Source organism: Podarcis filfolensis, assembly GCF_964270895.1.
Source record: "Podarcis filfolensis genome assembly, chromosome: 2".
Lineage (NCBI taxonomy): Eukaryota > Metazoa > Chordata > Lepidosauria > Squamata > Lacertidae > Podarcis > Podarcis filfolensis.
The window spans coordinates 50,594,936-50,613,053 of NC_139605.1; the positions used below are offsets into that span (position 1 = coordinate 50,594,936).

The 18,118-nt window shown below is 42.8% G+C and overlaps 1 protein-coding gene across 1 annotated transcript; it reads left to right on the plus strand.

The window, feature by feature from the left end:
* The first annotated feature begins 955 nt into the window (after positions 1-955).
* On the plus strand, positions 956-17,836 carry PPM1M (protein phosphatase, Mg2+/Mn2+ dependent 1M). The gene is made up of 10 exons (XM_083603459.1): positions 956-1,297; positions 8,556-8,679; positions 10,445-10,699; positions 11,168-11,280; positions 12,109-12,193; positions 12,747-12,865; positions 14,100-14,163; positions 14,709-14,816; positions 15,404-15,552; positions 16,946-17,836. The coding sequence occupies exons 1-10, from the start codon at positions 1,047-1,049 to the stop codon at positions 17,109-17,111; spliced, it is 1,434 nt and encodes a 477-aa protein (XP_083459585.1). The 5' UTR covers positions 956-1,046; the 3' UTR covers positions 17,112-17,836.
* The last annotated feature ends 282 nt before the right edge of the window (positions 17,837-18,118 follow it).

An 18,118-nucleotide genomic window follows, 5' to 3' on the forward strand; every position in this document is an offset into this window, starting at 1 on the left:
TCATTATGAGCATTTAACACCAATCCTGGTCCACACTTTGAATACTGTGTACAGTTCCAGTTGCCTCACATCCAGAAGAATGTTGTAGAGCTGCAAAACACTCAAGAAAGGTCAACCACAGTGATCAATAGCATGGAGCAACTCTCCAGCGCGGAAAGGTTACAACTTTCTGAGCTTCTCAGTTTACAGAAAAGGCAAGTAAAAGGAGACATGATAAGAGATGTACAAAATGATGCAGAAAGCAGATAAAGCGTTTCTTCCTTTCACATAAGCACTTGTGGACGTCCACAATGTTGGAATATTCGGTGCAGGCAAAAGAAAACACCGCACATAGTTAAAACTATGGAATCCGCTCCCAAAGGAGGCACCAGTGGCTTCAAGGGAGGATGGGACAAGTTCAGGGAGCATAAGTCTATCAGTTGGTACCAGCTCTGTCAGCTATGTCCTGCCTCGCCTCTGAAAGCAAGCTGCTGGGTATCACTTTTGTTTCTGGGCTTCCCACAGGGCATGCGGTTTGGCCACTGTGAGAACAGGATGCTGGACTGGGTGGGCCGCTGCCCTGATCTGTTTTTTAAAAAAAATATTAAAGCAGTGGTTCCCAACCATTTTTGGCCATGCCCCACCTAAGCATCTCTAAAATCCTGACCCCACCTATAATTCTTATTCAAAAAGTGAACTCCTATTCAGGTGGAGGAAGCCTAAACTTGGTCTAATTCATTCTCGAATTGCCCCCGTTAAAAATCAAACTGCCCCCCAGTGTGTGTGGGGTGCCCCATGTTGGAAGCCACTTGCCTAACAGCATAGCTCTGGGAGACAGAGAAAAGGAGGGAGGAAATAAAAACAAGGAAGTAGAAACCAAGGAAGGTGCGTGGCGCCTGGTGACACCCGGCGGAGCAACGCCGCGCTGACTGGCTGCCGCGTGCTGGTGAGTCACGAGCGCGACGCCCATTGGCTGCGGGAACGGCTCCCTGGATCTAGAGCAGCGCTGGGCTTCTCAGTTGGCTGCGGGAGAGGCGAGGGAGCGGACCTCTCGTCCCTTTCGCTTCATGTCTTCGGACTGGTTCAAGAGGCGCTTCTTGAGCGCGGCGAGCCGAGGGAAAGGCGCTCCTCAGCAGCAGCAGCAGCGGCCAACGGAGGAAGGAGGCACACGGCCACAGCCGCAGCTCCCCCGGTTGCCGTACAGGCGGCCCAAACTCCTGCGCGGAGCTGCCTCGGCCGGGGAGAGGCAGCCTGGCAAGCGCCCCGTCGCCTGCCCGCCGCGAGACAAGCCCCTCCAGTGGAACGCGGGCTATGCAGAGTAAGTGGGCGGCCGGGGCGCATGATTTGGGGATACCTCTTGCAAAGCAGTGGCTTAAAAATAAACTTTAAACAAACAAACACCTCTTGAGGACTACCATGCCAAATCGGCAGCAGCTGGAGGTTACGCCTAGAGGTGTGCAAAAGCAGCAAGTAACCCTATAGAGCTTAAAAAGCCAGGACTTTTAAAAAAATGGCACGATAATCCTGCTTGCCCAGTTTAGTGCATTTATTTTTCACGCACACGTGTGCAGACGCCCCTGTTGGCTGAGAGTGAGACCTGGCCCGCACATTTCTGTTTGTCCCTGTAGTATCAAGGAGATCGAGAAATCTGATGCTGTTTTGAAATTTTAAAATGTTTTTTTCCTAGTCTTACATCTGGGTTCCCTGGTTCAAGTCCCTCTCTCACTATTTTGCCACGACTCACTCTTAGTGATGGGCTGGACCGCTTTGGTTAAATCATAATTTTGTAGCCTTTGTTCTGGGCAATATTGTAAGGTTATTACAAGTTACAATAATGCACAGTCTGTAAGGTAGGTACAGATAGCAACCACCTCAGCATAACATGCATGTTCCTGGCTGTAAGTGGTACAGCAAGAGATTGTAAACCACAATGGTGCAATGTGGGGCTGCTTTGGATTGCTTGATTCTCTATCAAAGAGAACATTTGTACTTTTAATAGTTGTATGGCAAGGAAATGTGTGGCAAGACTGGTTTCTCCCGACACAGTGGTGCTTTGACGCCAGCAGCATCCATCCTGTCGCACAGAATGGATAGAAAGGCAAGTGAGAAATAAGCAGTTCGCTTCCCCCTTCTTGTACCAATGTAGTAATACCACAGACCATGATAAGGGAATAACAACCTAAATGGCGTGACCTAGTGCCTACAAGCACCCTCCTTCCTTTAATGCTTTGACTTTGTGGGCAGGATTCTGCTAAAGTGAAGCACCTGAAGTCCTATTGAGTTCAGCTGAAGGGATTTAACTCCCCAGTAAAATCAGTGGCACATACATGGCTGAATTGACCTCTATGCTTTAGGGTGAAATTTGTTCTTGGCCCTGGTTCAGTATCTGTACTTATACAGTCCATTCTAGAACTTCTGGCAAACTTAGAGGTGTGACTGCGAAGTGCTTTTAATGCAGTATTTGCATTTTACAGGTGAGAGAGGAACGGTATTAGTAAGGAGCATTCATGCTAGTAGCTGCGACAGGCACAACAACACTTTCCCCCCTGGCACCGTTGGGCCCGCCCTCACTTAAATATAGTGCACCCACCTCACAGAACACGAATTCCACGAATTTCTACAAACTACCCCAGATTATCTTGTGGGGACCTTGTGGGAGGGAAAACTTAATAATTTGGAGTCTCAGGCAGGATTTGATCAAATAAACAATAAAGATTTTATTAAACAAAGAAAGTTTATGACACAAGTGGGTAAAACATAGGATACTTCAGAATATAATGCTATTTCACTTCAGTTCTTTCTCAGTTGTTGCACAGCTGTTGCCGCTTAATACTTTGGTTCTTAAACAAAGTGGTACTTCCTGTCAGTTACACACCTCTTAGACAACCCTACTCCTGAGGTACTCCAAGTAACAGACCCAAGGGATCATCACACCCCTCTTAACTGGTTTGGGAGTCTTCTCTTTTTGTAGAAGAATCTCTCCCCTCCTGACTGGAATGAGACCTAAGTAGGCTGTATCTTTCCAGCTTCTACTTCTCCTGGCTCAGCCTCCCAGTTAATTCCTGGCCTCTTTCAGGACACCACACACTCTGCTTCACACTAAGCGCAGAGATTCCTTTCTCTAGCTTGTGATATATTCCTCAGAGTGGATGTTTCTACCCAGAACCAACTCTCTCTCCTCTCACTCCCTATCTCACTCCCTATTCTCCCAACCTACAAACTGTCTCTCAAAATCCTCTCCTTTTCAACTCCCCCTCCTGGAACCCCGACCAATCAGAGGCTGCCATTCATTAACTGTTTGCTCGCAGGGAAAAAGAAAAAGAAAGCACTTGGGGACCCAACCTGTCCAGCAAAACAAACTCTCCCATCACAGTAGCCAGTTATCACCAGCAGTAAATAAACCCATCACAGCAACAATTGTAAATGAACACTAAGACCTATGATTTATGGAGGAGATGGGGGACACAGCATTGAATCTGGAGATTAATCTGTAAAGAAAAATGAAAGTGGTCTGTGGTACTTAATTATATATTTAACAGCCATGATAAGTAAGCCCTATTAGCAGTCTAACAACTTTATTTAACATTAATACATCCTTCCCTACTGTGTTACGTAAACACTGTTTAGTTATGGAAATGGTTTTCCATGCAGCAGCACAGGACTGATCACTGCTTATATGTATTCCCAGCAGAAGTTGTTAGTGCCATTGATACACACACAAGTTATGCCAGCTGTCCGAAACTGATGTTATTGTGCAAGTCCTGAAGATTAATCTTTTACATCACCTGACTAAATAAAAGCTATTGAAGAGAACTAAGTCTGAGCACATCCAAATACTAGTGCAAGTTCTCATTTCACTCAACAGATGATATCAACAGGAGAGGACAGAAGGGTTTTCTCAGTTCTTGTTCTATTAGTAAGAATAACAAACTCCAGTTTTTTAAAAGCAGCTGGAGTTTCTTCCTCATTCTTTCCTACCACTGGGACTTTCTTGGTTTTCTGGATGCTTTTCTTACCATAAAAAGCTTGAAATACCCAAATGGCATCTGATACACAGAGCCCAGTGAAGATAGGTTTATGAAACCAATCCCCACTCATTTTCAATTATAAAGCAAAATTTTGAAGCACAGATGTTAGTATGGACTGCTGGTATATTTTCAAATATTGAATATCCAAGTTCTTGCAGTAACGTGTTCATTGCATAAGAGATTATATTATTTTGTTCTTGAATATAAAATGCAAAGCAGTAACATTATAATGCAACAAATTATGACAAAACCAGAACCAAAGAGAAACAGGCTCTTATTGAAGATAATTTTAATAATATTGTAACCACTATTACTGAACAAAATATAAATGCATTTCTTTCTGCAACCCTTCCCTCAATTTTAATGCAGCTACAGCATAAGCTCAGAGACTCCTGGGCTGGTCAGACTGCAAGGCCTAACTAGGAGATGGAGGAGTTTAGTGAGCAAAGCCAACTGGGATCAATACATTAATAGTCATAGTTCTCTGGGCTGACTCACTTCCTGGATCTCTCCATCTCATACCCAGCTGAAATTGTCTTCCTTTTTTTGGGTGGGCGGATTGGAAGATTGCAAGTGCAGTACTCGAAAAAAGGGGGGGGAGGTTTCCGTTGATGAAATATCGGGCATTGAATGTGCTGAAAGAGTGTACTCCTTGGCTTTTATGAAAAAGGTCAAATTCTTTACAGGGTTGCCAGATTCCAAGAACACTAATACCATGTTCTCCTGCTTGCTCATTGCAACACACCTGCCTTTAATTCAGGAATATTTGCTATGTAATAGCAGTAGCATATGGTGTCTTATTGTAAACTTCTCAGAGGTTGTTATTACATTATATTATATTATATTATATTATATTATATTATATTATATTATATTATATTACAGTGGTACCTCGGGATGCGAACGGGATCCGTTTTGGAGCCCCGTTCGCATCCTGAATAGAACGTAAGATGCAACAGCGCATCTGCGCGCGCGGCGTTTTGCCGCTTCCGCACATGCACGTGACGTCATTTTGAGCATCTGTGCATGCACGAGCGGCGAAACCCATAAGTAATGCGCTCTGTTACTTCTGGGTTGCCGCGGAGCGCAACCCGAAAGCACTCAACCTGAAACACATTCAACCCAAGGCATGACTGTATATAATATCATATTATATCGTATCATATTATTATTCCACCATTCCTCCAAGGAACCCAATTAATAAGTAAATAAATGTTCAATTTCCCAAGAGTAAAGGAAATAAACAGCACAAATAAACACATGACTAATTAACTGCACCATGCACAGTGAACTGCTCAGTGAGGTATATTGTGCACTACACTGGTCATGAGAGAACGCCAAACTATTGTGCACTCCTGATGACGTGCACATCGTGTAATACACTGCATATGATCTTCTCACCTTCTGAACATAATACTTCATGTTTTTATATTTTAAGATTGTTAATGTTTTACTTCTAATGTACTTTTAAAAAATATTCATGCCCCTACCACCTGGTTGAGAAACACTGCTCTGCACGTAGAAAAACACATTGAATTTGAGGTTGAAACTGAAACTGAGGCCATTGTATCAAGTGCCTCTTTTTTTCTTAATGATTTGTTTGCCTAAAGCTACAGGAAATCTTATGTTCTCTGCCTGTTGAACTTATAAACCTGTCCTCAGACTGAACTCTTCAGATGAATTGCATTCTGTGAGGTCAACAAATCCTCAAGGGGGCGGGGGGGGGGGACCAAACACAGCAGGTTTTCTAACTCTATATGAACAAACACTTTCAGAAAATAAAGAAGCAACACCATGTGACTGACAAAAACTGCTTTCAGCATGAAAGAAAGAAGGCAAGTTGCTTATGTTGAGCTTAGTGTAGTTGTAGGAATAGAAACAAGAGCTTCCTTGTTGCAGGAGCTGCCTCAGTGATATTGGACCAAAACAAATGAAAATGTTTTAGCCCACCCACCTCCTTAATGTATTAGGGCCAGACAAATTTTTAGTTGTTTCTGCTGCTTTCCAGACAATTTGGGGAACTGCTATGCAGCGGGCAGGGAAAAGATTGTACTATTACTGTCAATCAATATGACTGGACTTCAGTGTGCCAGAAAATCTTTACTGACCTTGACAAAATAGGTAGCACTTAAAATACTGCAAAAATGGTATCTCTTCCCTATATGTTTAGGCCATATTAGCTCCTCCTATTCACCAAGCTGTTGGAGAGGATGTGCAGTGTTAGGTTTTATTCAACATATGCAGTGGATATGCGGGAGAGTTCTTGGAGGAAATATTTGGTGAAATAAAAGCAGTTCCTGGACAAAACACCTCTAAACGTGCTCAGTCTTTTTGTGGGAATAAATTAAATATTTGAATTTGCAATGAGCAGACACAAACTGTTAAGTAAGTTTAAAATGTTTACTTACTGATTCAAGGTCTGCATTGTTTCATGCAGCAGCAACGATAATATATGCTAAATTGGGTGGAAAATGCAGTAAGATAGCTTCAGACACTTGTTCCAAGCTTAGAGCTAGCTTAAGCATGTTTGTTCTGGTTTATTACATGATGCTGAGAGAGAGAGAGAGGAAGTAGAAAGGTTTCACTTCCTCTGCAAGGAGAAGGGGCATGACCTGAGTCTGTCTAGCAATATAACTCTGTGGTTCTTACCCTCCATGCACCACTAGCAGCAGGCATAGTTATGTTTGACTGTAATATCTTTTTATGAAAAATAACGCTAACTTACAGTTCAGAAACCCTAACAAGTTCTCTTTTACTAGTGGGCAAACTCCTAATAATAAGATACTGGAAGAATTTGGAGGGTGCTTCTTTGATATCTGGTACACTAAAGTAAGCCAAAAAGCAGTTGTGAAAAAAATTACTAATAAAATTGGCACATGGTTTGATGCATAGAGTCCTTTGCAACTGATTAGTACATCTTTTTCCATAAGTTTATTGTATTAGCCAAAGGCTATGATACAGCTTTAATATGTACATGACCAAAAACGAAAACAGAGTATTCCCATCACATTATAAAACTTCCTTAGCATAAAGCAGGCTTCCTCAAACTTGGCCCTCCAGATGTTTTGCGACTACAGTTCCCATCATCCCTGACCACTGGTCCTGCTAGCTAGGGATCATGGGAGTTGTAGGCCAAAAACATCTGGAGGGCTGAGTTTGAGGAAGCCTGGCATAAAGTTTCTATCACACTCCATACAAATGGTAGTCCGAGATAGGAATATTATATTATTTAGGTGTAATTTTGGATGCAGTGCTTAAACTTAACTTATTCTGGGCTAGGGTGCAATACTTTATTGTGTGTGTGTGTGTGTGTGTGTGTGTGTGTGTGTGTGTGTATAATGTTAAAATAATACGTTGTAGGAATCTAATAAAATAAATCAATAAAATTAATGTTGAAACTATGTTGACCCACTGCTGCAATAGATTATGCTACATAACAAGAGTACGGCAAAATAGCAAGTCTTGCCTCTTGGTGTGGGTGAATGTTGAGTCAGTCAGTGGGGCAATATCTTTTGAAAGAGGACACTTTTTGCTCAGAAAGAGGAAAGAACATTTAGAACGTCAGCCATTTCCTGTGCTAAGTCATTATCTCCATAATGCAGAGGTTTTCAACCTTTTTGAGTCCATGGCTCCCTTGACCAACAACATTTGCTCTGTGGCTCCTCTCTGGGGAAACACACTCCAAGCCTTGTGGAGTGTTCCCTCAGGCTCCGCTCCCTTCTTTTTGGGAGTCCTCTGGGTAGCTTCCACCACTGCCCCTGGTTTCTGAGATGCCCCCCACCTCAAAGAGAGGTGTCTCCTCGTGCTGCCCCCCAGGGGCTGGGAAGAGGATGCCCTCAGCCTTAGCAGCCTGATGGAGACATAGACGTGAGAGGGCATCCAAGGAGGGAGGGAAGTAAAGAGGGACAGAGGCCAGTGTTGCTTGCGGCACCCCTGACCATCATTCAAGGCACCCCAGGCCATAATGAATCGGATTAATGGGGATTCTGTGGCTAAATTATATTCTTGCGGTGCCCCTGTGCTTGGAACAGAGGAAAGGCGACAGGAAAGGCACCCAGTTCAGCACCTACAGAAAAAACGTGGAGCCCCTAGAATAAACGTAGAGGACCCAGAGTGTAAAGGGAGACCTACTCCCTGCATAGCTGGGCTGCTGCCCTTTCTCCATAACCACGTGCAATATGCAGGTATTTCCTATCACACCACTTCTCACTGTTTTCTCAAAGGCCTTATGAATGACTGTGGCACTTGCTTGCTCTAGGATTATGTCTGCTAGCCCTGAACTAAAGGCCTGCAGCTTGGATTTCTATAGATTCTCAGTCTTGGTGATTTGGGTGTACTCTCCTACTCACCAGTATCTTATAAGGTCTGATAAAACAGGTTGCATCCTGCTTTTAGGCTCCAAGACTACTCAGCTTCTTGGCACCTGCAGGGTGTCATTTGAAGTCAATTATGTCATCAACCATAAAATCGCTAGTTTTCAATTACATTGGACCTAATAAAATGGAATTGCTTCAGTTATTCTAGTGATTTTGTTTCTTGTGCCATCAGAACCATCAACGCAGAAAAATCAGAATTCAATGAAGACCAAGCAACATGCTGTCATATCTCTATCAGAAAGAGGGAACATGGCAAAGAAGAGGACCAGGAGTGGCTGATTCTGTGCACTACTGAGGTGAGTTCAGATGTAGCGTTTCCGTCTACAGCAGGGATTAATTAGAGCCAGGACTTACCAAGGCTCAGCCTATGGCAGAACCTGTTTTGATTCACTTCTGAAACTTCATAGGTGAATAGGTCTATAGGTGAATGTCTCTGAACATATACAGAGTGCATGAGTTTAATTGCTTGGCAGTTATATTTGTCCCCAACTTTGTAACGTCTTAAGATGATTTACGGAGATTCCATATTCAGTATAGTGGCTGTCATGGACTGGCTGGAAACAGAGAAAAGGTGGGTGACACCAAGTGGGGAACCCCCAAGGAAAGAAGGCTCCGAACCCAGGGATTGGTGGTGGGATGACGAGTGGTCAGAGGGAGAAGGAGGTTCCAGAAGCTGAAGAGGCAACAGGGTTTAGTGAGCAGGAAGAGGCTGTGGCGGAGAGCAGTTCCATAGTGGCCAACTTACTAATTTAACTATTGTCAGTCAGAAAATTGAAACAGGACTTACATAATCATTATATCTAGTAAGATATTTTGAGTGATTACAGAATGCTATATTCACATCCAGTCAGATGTCATGGTAGGCATTCTTACATTGTGGAAAATGGAGGTTGTGTCATTTATTTGCATTCATCAGAGGTAAAGGTCACAACAACATATTTCTTCTTTTCCTCTTTGGACTGCAGATCTTTTCACAGTTCACAGACAGAGAGGTGCCAGGTGCAGTACCCATTAAAAGTGGCAGCTATGTCTATCTAGCTCCTAGCTTTGTCTTAAGTGGCTTTTGCTAACTGTTTTGCTCTCACAAGTATGACATTCTCTCCCATTTATAACTATCTGGCTTCCATTCAGTCGGCTAATTATTTCTGGACCATAGTCATGTGGGGTCAGTATGAGTGAAGCACAAGTATTTCTAAACAATTAGGGCTTCTTCCTATTCCTCTTGCGGCATACGCTGAATGGCTTGGTTTGTTCTTCAATTCCTCATTCAACATTCTGAGAATCCCATGAAAGGCATGAGCTGCAGGTTTGTATCCGCCTGGCAAATCCATTTAGATAAAGGAAAGAACAACAACAGCAAAGCTCAGAGTAAAACTTGGAATATAGAGGAAGTTTGTACGTCAGAGAGTGGGCAGCTGATGCCCTTGTGGAACTAGCAGATTCTATGGTACACTTTGGAGTACAGTGGTACCTCGGGTTACAGACGCTTCAGGTTACAGACTCCGCTAACCCAGAAATAGTACCTCGGGTTAAGAACTTTGCTTCAGGATGAGAACAGAAATTGCACACCGGCAGTGCAGCAGCAGCAGCAGCAGCAGGAGGCCTCATTAGCTAAAGTCGTGCCTCAGGTTAAGAACAGTTTGAGGTTAAGAACGGACCTCCAGGATGAATTAAGTTATTAACCCGAGGTACCACTGTATAATTGTGGCTTACAGCAAAAGAGGAAATGCTTGCTCTTGTGTGAATGAATTTCTGTCCAAAGTTCCTAACAAGCAGATGTGAGGGTTGTGTTTTAGAATGTTTTAATAATAATATGAATCGATTCCTGAAGCACACACCGGTCTGCTTCAGTTTTCAGACTATAGAGTGGTTTATAATTCTAATGCTCACAACACTGAAGCAGGTGAGGTTGAGTGATTGGTGACTTGCTTAAGTGAGAATTGTGAGTCTGGCTCCCACATACAAAGCAAACATGCAGCCTGCTGCACCCCCAGATGTTCTGGCAACAGCATGGAAGAGTGTACTAAATGGTGGTAAAAGTCTCAATGCTTTGACTTTCAGTATCTGACTGGCCACTACTGGGCACTGTTTGATGGTCATGGTGGACCAGAAGCCTCTATCTTGGCCTCCAACTACTTGCACTGTTGCATCAAGCAGAAATTGGAGGATGTGGTGGAAGGCATCACTCAAGACCGTCCCCCGATGCACCTCAGTGGGCAGTGCGTTTGCCAAAGTGACCCACAGTTCGTGGAAGAAAAACAAATTCGGCAGGAGGATGTGGTCATTGGAGCACTGGAGAAGGCCTTCCAGGAATGTGTGAGTGACTTTGTTTCCCCCTTTATTGTCTCCGAGAGGGTTAAGGCTCCTTAAGTCACAGATGGCCGTTGGTGCAAATCTTGCTCAAGATCCTGTTGTTTTCACAGCCAGGCAAACCAGCTGCCTCAGCCCTTGGAAGTTTCTGCTGATGAGGTTGTTTATGCCATGACTCATTGTCAAATGTTGTGCCGATGCAGACTTAGTACCCTATGCATTTCTGCTTGGTATATAAAGTTTACTATGACATATCTGTTCCCATGTAAGCTGCCAATTCACAAGAAACGTTTGCTGCACGATCATGTATGTGAAAGCATAATCGCATGAAAAGAAAGTGGCATGTGTTTGTTTGAACTGACTTGAGTGTCCGGGTGATTAGTTATCTGACGGTGGTCTTAAAGTTAGATTTCAGACTTTGCTGAGAAATACGGCACCTGCATTGCATCATCATCAGATGTTTTTCCCCAACAGGATGATGTAATTGGTCAGGAGATGGAAGCTACTGGCCAATCAGGAGGTTGTACTGCACTAGCTGCACTTTACTTGCAGGGAAAGCTCTATGTGGCAAACGCAGGTGACAGCAGGTGAGTTCACATCCAAATGCAACCTAGGATGAGACCCAACATTGTCCTTTTAGCCTAGTTATATAGCAGGATTCTTCATGTCTCTTGAGTAAGAAAGATATTCAGTTAATGTTAGTTTTCTCTGTTTAACAAAATTAGATGTTTTGTTAAGTGTTGAATATATTACATTAAGCATGCTTGTTGAAATCGAAAAAAAGCAGCTGCCGGAGGCCTTAATCAGGGTCAGGAATGGTGTTTAACCCTTTCCTCCCTACCTCAGGTTCCTAATGAAAATCGCTTCTCTGTTTCCTGTTTGAACCTTTGCGTGGAAACAGGTGTGTGTGTTTTGTGTTGATTTTCAACGCTAAACTGGTGCAGGGAGAAAAGGGTTAAACCTCTCTTCCCAGACTTTTGAAGTCCTGATCTGAAAGGAGGTCCTGTGTGGCTGTTTTTCCTTGGAAAAATAGAAAGATGCTGTGAGCATGTTTTTTAAAGAAGAATTGAAATTTCACTTTTTGCCTTCGGGAGCGGAGTGTTGGGACAGCTAACAGCTGCCTTATGGATTAACTTCTTGCCACTCTTCAGGCATAGCTTGTGGAGAGATAGTCTCTTTGTTGTAATATTGATGAAAGGTGTTTCAAATGTATACTTGTAGGGTGGTGGCATACACATCTTGAGTTCTTGGGCTGGCCCAAAAAGGATCTTCTTCCCCACCTCCTGTATTACTAAAGAAGCTGGTTGTATAGCAACAATCACATACACCTGTCAACTTATTCCTATGTCTGAAAAATGTAATGAGAGAAATCCACTTGAAAGAGTTAACCTCAGTTTTTATATTATTTTATTTAGGGCACTCCTTGTTCGAAAACAAAGCATTGTCCCCCTGAGTACTGAATTCACTCCAGAAACAGAGAGGCAGAGAATCCAACATCTGGTAAGAAAACACACACCTTTCTGCATATTTTCTAATGGCAACATGTCTGTCTTGCACTACCCATCTCTCATGAGTGGTAGGGTCATCCTGAACAGCAGATTCATTCTGAGATATCACTACTACTCTTGCTTTGTGTTGCACTGAAGTGGTGTGAAGTACTAAGTGTCTGAGTATAGCCTTATATAGAATACATCTATATTCTGCCATTCAGAATAATGTTAATTAGACTGCACAAACAGTGGTGATTTACCAGACCTTTATTCATATCCAGTGAGGAGCAGTCTCTGTAAGGAAACAGGTTTCCCTGCAAATATCATTCCTGTTGCTTTTATGGTTTTGGGACCCTTGTTTTAATTTTGAAATTAGAATACTCTACCAGTAATTTAAGGATTTTTATTCCCATTCTCCATAGAAATAGAGTATTATGCCACTGATAATTAGGGACTTACCAGTGGCAGAATACGCAACACAAGTTTCCCCACTTTCTCTACCACATTCCCCTGAAAATGATGCTTCCACTTTAAGTATTTTTGAATGTTCTTTTTCTTCGCAGGCTTTCATGTACCCAGAGCTTCTGGCAGATGAATTCATACGGTTTGAGTTTCCAAGGAGATTGAGAGGAGATGATGTGGGCCAGAAGGTCCTTTATCGAGATTACTCAATGGAAGGCTGGTGAGTCACTCAAGCCTCTCTTGGCTTGGATAAGAGGATGCCCTGGATGAGCAGTGTTTGTGTGGTGGAATTGTGTTGGAAAGGGCATTGGAGGCCATCACTCTGCTCAGTGCAGGATGCTCCTGTAGCACCTGACAGCCACCCAGCCCCTGCTTAAATGCATCTACAATCTCCCAAGGCAATCTATTTTGCTGTCAAATAGCTCTAGTTGTTAGGAAGATAATTCTAGTCTTTAGCTGAAAATCTGCTTCCTTGCTGTTTACACTCTCCAGTCCTACACTTAATCTAGTCTTGCCCTTTGGAGCAGCAAAGTACCAGCCACCATTTTCCGCATGGCAGTCCTTCATCTCTCCCCCCTTATTGGTCTCCAGTTGCCTATCTGCTTCAGCCATGCTATTTTCTTAACCTGGCAGGATGGCTTACATCAGGCACAGGCAAACTCGGCCCTCCAGATGTTTTGGGACTACATTTCCCATCATCCCTGACCACTGGTCCTGTTGGCTAGGGATGATGGGAGTTTGAGTCCCAAAACATCTGGAGGTCCAAGTTTGCCTATGCCTGGCTTACATTATAGGGGGGAAAGGTGTTTGGCTTTCAAGAGGAGACAACATCAAATTCTGAGATACAGTGGTTGTCTCACTGCTCTTGTCTCTCAATCCCTCAAAGGATTGAAGAAAAGCCTAAGCTTGCTCCCAAGAACCCATCAGTAATGTGCAGCTATTTTTTTTAACATAAATGTGAGATGGAAGCTGCTCAATAATGGTGTTAATTAATTGTAGTCTGGCTTCTGGTTAGAGTATGGTGCTGATAATGCCAGGGTTGCAGGTTTGATCTCTTTGTGGGACAACTGCATATCCCTGCATTGCAGAGGGTTGGACTAGATGAGGCCCTTCCAATGCTGCAGTTCTGTGCTTTCTGGGGATCTGAGCTGCAATTCTGAATCCACCCACCTGTTAGGCCTGTGCTCTGAAATGGCTTTGGGATTGATGTCACTGATTACTTTCTTAACTGTGCTACAGGCTTCCTGTACAACCTTGTGAACCTCCTTGTGTAACGGAGTACTGCAGCTAGTAGAAAAGTTAATATGTCTGCATTAAAGGGACGTTTATATACAAAGACTGCAGCCACGGAGTAATATGTTTTACATTTAGTGTGTTTGAACATGTTTATCTTCATATTGGATTGTGGCCATGGTATGACAGAAGGACTGCAAAAATGACCTTTCTCGTTTCAGGGGATACAAGACGGTAGCAAAAGATGACCTCAAGTATCCTCTTATCCATGGACATGGAAAACAGGTGTGCCTGCAGGACCCTTGCAAGCAAAAAAAAGGGGGGGGGCGGGCGGGAAGAGCCAGTGTGTCCTTCCTATACTGTTTTTTATGCATGCATACATACATAAATTTTAGTTGTATGCTGCCTTTCCATAGTTGGAACCATGCTCAACATGTAAAATATTGCACAGCTGCATACATACCAACAGTGTGGAGCTACCTTGTTAGTGGTGCCTCCGCTATGAAACGTCCCCTTGTCAGTTTACATGTTGTCAAGTATGATTATCTTTAGGGACCAGATAAAAATAAAATTGCATTCCCAAGCTCTTGATGCTTAATGGCTTTTATGTGGCTCTTGAGAAGTGTGCTGCTGCTGGAAACATTGGTTTTTTTAGATTTAATTACATTGTCCTTTGTGTTTAAATGTGTATGGTGATCTGTTGTGAATATTACATTGAAAAGATGAATGTTTTAAATAAGTTTATACTTGATACTTGAAAATACTTGAAATTACCACTGGCTCTATGCTTGTGACATTCTTCCACTCCTTGATGCCTCATCCTTTTTTAGGCTCGCTTGCTAGGCACCCTGGCTGTTTCACGAGGCCTGGGAGATCATCAGTTGAGAGTTCTTGAAACAGATGTTGAAGTCAAGCCTTTCCTGTCCTGCATCCCAAAGGTAGGAAATTGATAGGACACACTAAGTCTTTTCAGCCATGGGTTTACCATTGTAGTTCAGCTTCCTTCCCCTTTCTGGGTCATATGAATATCTTCAGGGAAAGATAATTCAGCTTTGTCACTATTTCTAGTATTTTGCCTGATATTTTTTTAAAAAAACCACCCCAAAAAACGTAGGTCCATATAATGCTGCAGCCCTAAACAGAATGGGTAGCTAGTCATTAGGAACCCAATTAGACATGCATGTGTATACTGACTTTGAGGGTCTACTGATGTGTTTGTCAACAGGGGAGAGCTATTGCCTCCATACTATGCATCTAAGTTTCTCAGGAACATCAGGCTTCCCCCATTAGAGAAAAAATAATGCTGTGCTAGAAGATAGCCTTTGGTCCCATCCAGCAGGCCTTGTCTTGTATGCCCTTATTGTAGTGACATGTATTTAAAGCATGCGTGGCAGACCTGTGGCTCTGCACAAGTTGCTGGGCTCCAGGCTCCCCATTTAAACCATTCTCTAGGGAGACTGCAAACATCCAGCTGTTTGAGGATAGCAGTTAAGAAAGCTTGTATCTTTTCGTCAATTCTGACTAGGTTGAAGTATTAGACTTTGCCAAACAAAACATCAAGGAAGGCGATGTCCTCATCATGGCAACTGACGGCCTTTGGGATGTTATGTCCAATGACGATGTGGCTCATATTGTCAGGAATTTTGTCCAGGAGAACACATCTGACCCATACAGGTATGTTAGCAGAAAATATTTGAAGAGCATTTGTGCTAAAAGAATTGGGGAATGAAACACACTGGAAAATATTTGAATATGCACACCTCTGCTTTTGCTTATGTTGACATGTGTTCTGGCATAGCAGTGGTAGGGAAATGGCAGTCCATGGGCCAGATTTGTCCCACAAAGCCTCTCTTCTCAAGCTCCTCCTACCAGGAACTGCAGTCAGCTGTTTGATGAAAAGATGTGGGGAGCAGAGAAAATCCTCCCCACAATCTTCTTCATTGCTCAGCTGTTCAGGAAATAGCTGCATGAGAATGAAGCAGTGGCTAGCTCATCTTTGCACACTGAAAAATGAAGCCTCTGTGAGGTGTATGTTCTATCTGTATAAGAGACCATGTGGGTGCCTCTACCCACCCCCCAGGCATGTTTACTGTGAGGGAGTTTTTTTTCTTAGGCTGAGTTATCTTGATCACCTATACAGTTGTACCTTGGTTTTCAAACAGCTTAGCTCCCGAACGTCGCAAACCCGGAAGTGACTGTTCCGGTTTGCGAACTATTTTTGGAAGCTGAACGTCCTGCTTCCTGCAGCCAATCAGAAGCAGAGTTTTGGTTTTCAAACATTTTGAACATTTTCCATACTTAATGAAGTTCTCTGTAACTGATACTGATGTACAGAGAAGCATTTTAAGCAGAGGTAAAGGCAACAAGAAGCTAACCTGTGTGGTCTCAAGTCTTCAAAATTGTTAGGAATTGCTGGTGGGCAGAGAAGTGTTGTACTCCTGACCTGCTTGTAGCCTTCCCAGTCATTTGGTTGGACACGGAGAACAAGGTGCTGGACTAGATGGGCCACTAGCCTGAACCAACACCCTTTTCTTATCTTCTAAGAGTTACTCTGACAAAATTCTATTCCTTTTACATTTAGCTGAGATTGCTTTGCTAGAGAATTACCGTATTTTTTGCTCTATAAGACTCACTTTTCCCCTCCTAAAAGGTAAGGGGAAATGTGTGTGCGTCTTATGGAGCGAATGCAGGCCGCGCAGCTATCCCAGAAGCCAGAACAGCAAGAGGGATTGCTGCTTTCGCTGCGCAGCGATCCCTCTTGCTGTTCTGGCTTCTGAGATTCAGAATATTTTTTTTCTTGTTTTCCTCCTCCAAAAACTAGGTGCGTCTTGTGGTCTGGTGTGTCTTATAGAGCGAAAAATACGGTAGTTTACCAGAGCTGTTGGCAGTACTCAAGACTCAAATTGGATGCTGAAGCGGTTTGCTTCTGCTGTAGTGTGTGGGCAGCAGTACCAGAAGAGTAAACCAAACTCTCAGTGCCTTAAGTACTGTAGTTCATCCTTCACCTGTCTTTAGGATTGGTAATCACTGCTTTGGGAGATAACAAAGTAATTGTTTGTTTTTATAGGTTTACAGAACTAGCCAAGTGCCTGGTGCAGAAAGCAAGGGGAAAGAAGGATGGATACTACTGGACTATGGGCAGTAACAGGCCTGCTTCTTATGATGACATTTCTGTGTTTGCAATTCCACTGTACAATAGTGGAATGGCAAACACAGTTCTGAACACCCCATGACTACTGAGCAAGTTAATTATGGTATGATGGTATTATTGCTATTAGTGACAACATTTCCAGGCCAACAGCTGCCATGTGGAAAAACAACAACTTTTCACTGTCGTCATTGGAAAGCAAATGCAGAAAACGCAACTTGTACAGTTTTGGTGTCATTCCCTTGGGGCAGCTGTAAAGTCCCACTTCCTTAAAGAAGCTTTTCTAACTCCGTAAGTGGAGCAAGATGGAAGCTTCCCTCTGGACTTTCTTTTGCAATAGCATTAGTATCAAAGAAATGGCCTGCTGCCACTAATGTGAACTTAATCCATTTTATTCTTAAATGGGATTTTAGCAGCAACTTTGTATATCTTACAAAATGTACCAAGCTAAACAGCTTCTATCAGGCTCACAGAAGTTACAGCAAGATGTTAAGCTACATCAATACACTGAAAACATGACCACAAACCACTAAGTGAAAGTCCCAGTGCTTTTCATGCAATAATTCTGTACAGGGGTTTGCCCAGTCTTTTAATGGAATCTGTATTAAATATAGTGTTTACCAAGTTTTGCCTCAAAACTTCAAGCTGAAGCTGAGGTACTGGTACGTGGTGAGCACTTTTTTAAAAAAAAAAATATCTTTTTTTAGATCAGACAAGCTTGTATTTTGTTTATAATTTTATATATTGTTGTGACTTAAACATGGTTATTTTTAAATGCAATAAAATATCTAGTTTTTATTTTAAAATAAATGGTACAACTTTATTCAAGTTGACAGATATACCCTGCAGTAAAGTTCAGCATAAAAAACACCAAATTGAGAATCAATCTAACTGCATAATGTATTTAATTATTTGTTTTAACTAAAGAGATAAACAGAATCAGCTGGTCTGTCTCATACGATTGCATCCTGCTTTTTCCATTGGTGGTAAATGGGTTTTCCATCAGAAACTTTAATATGTTCTGAGTATGAAACAGCCCTAGCTAACATGGGATGGGGTTGCTATAGTAACGTGTAAAATCCTCACTATGCC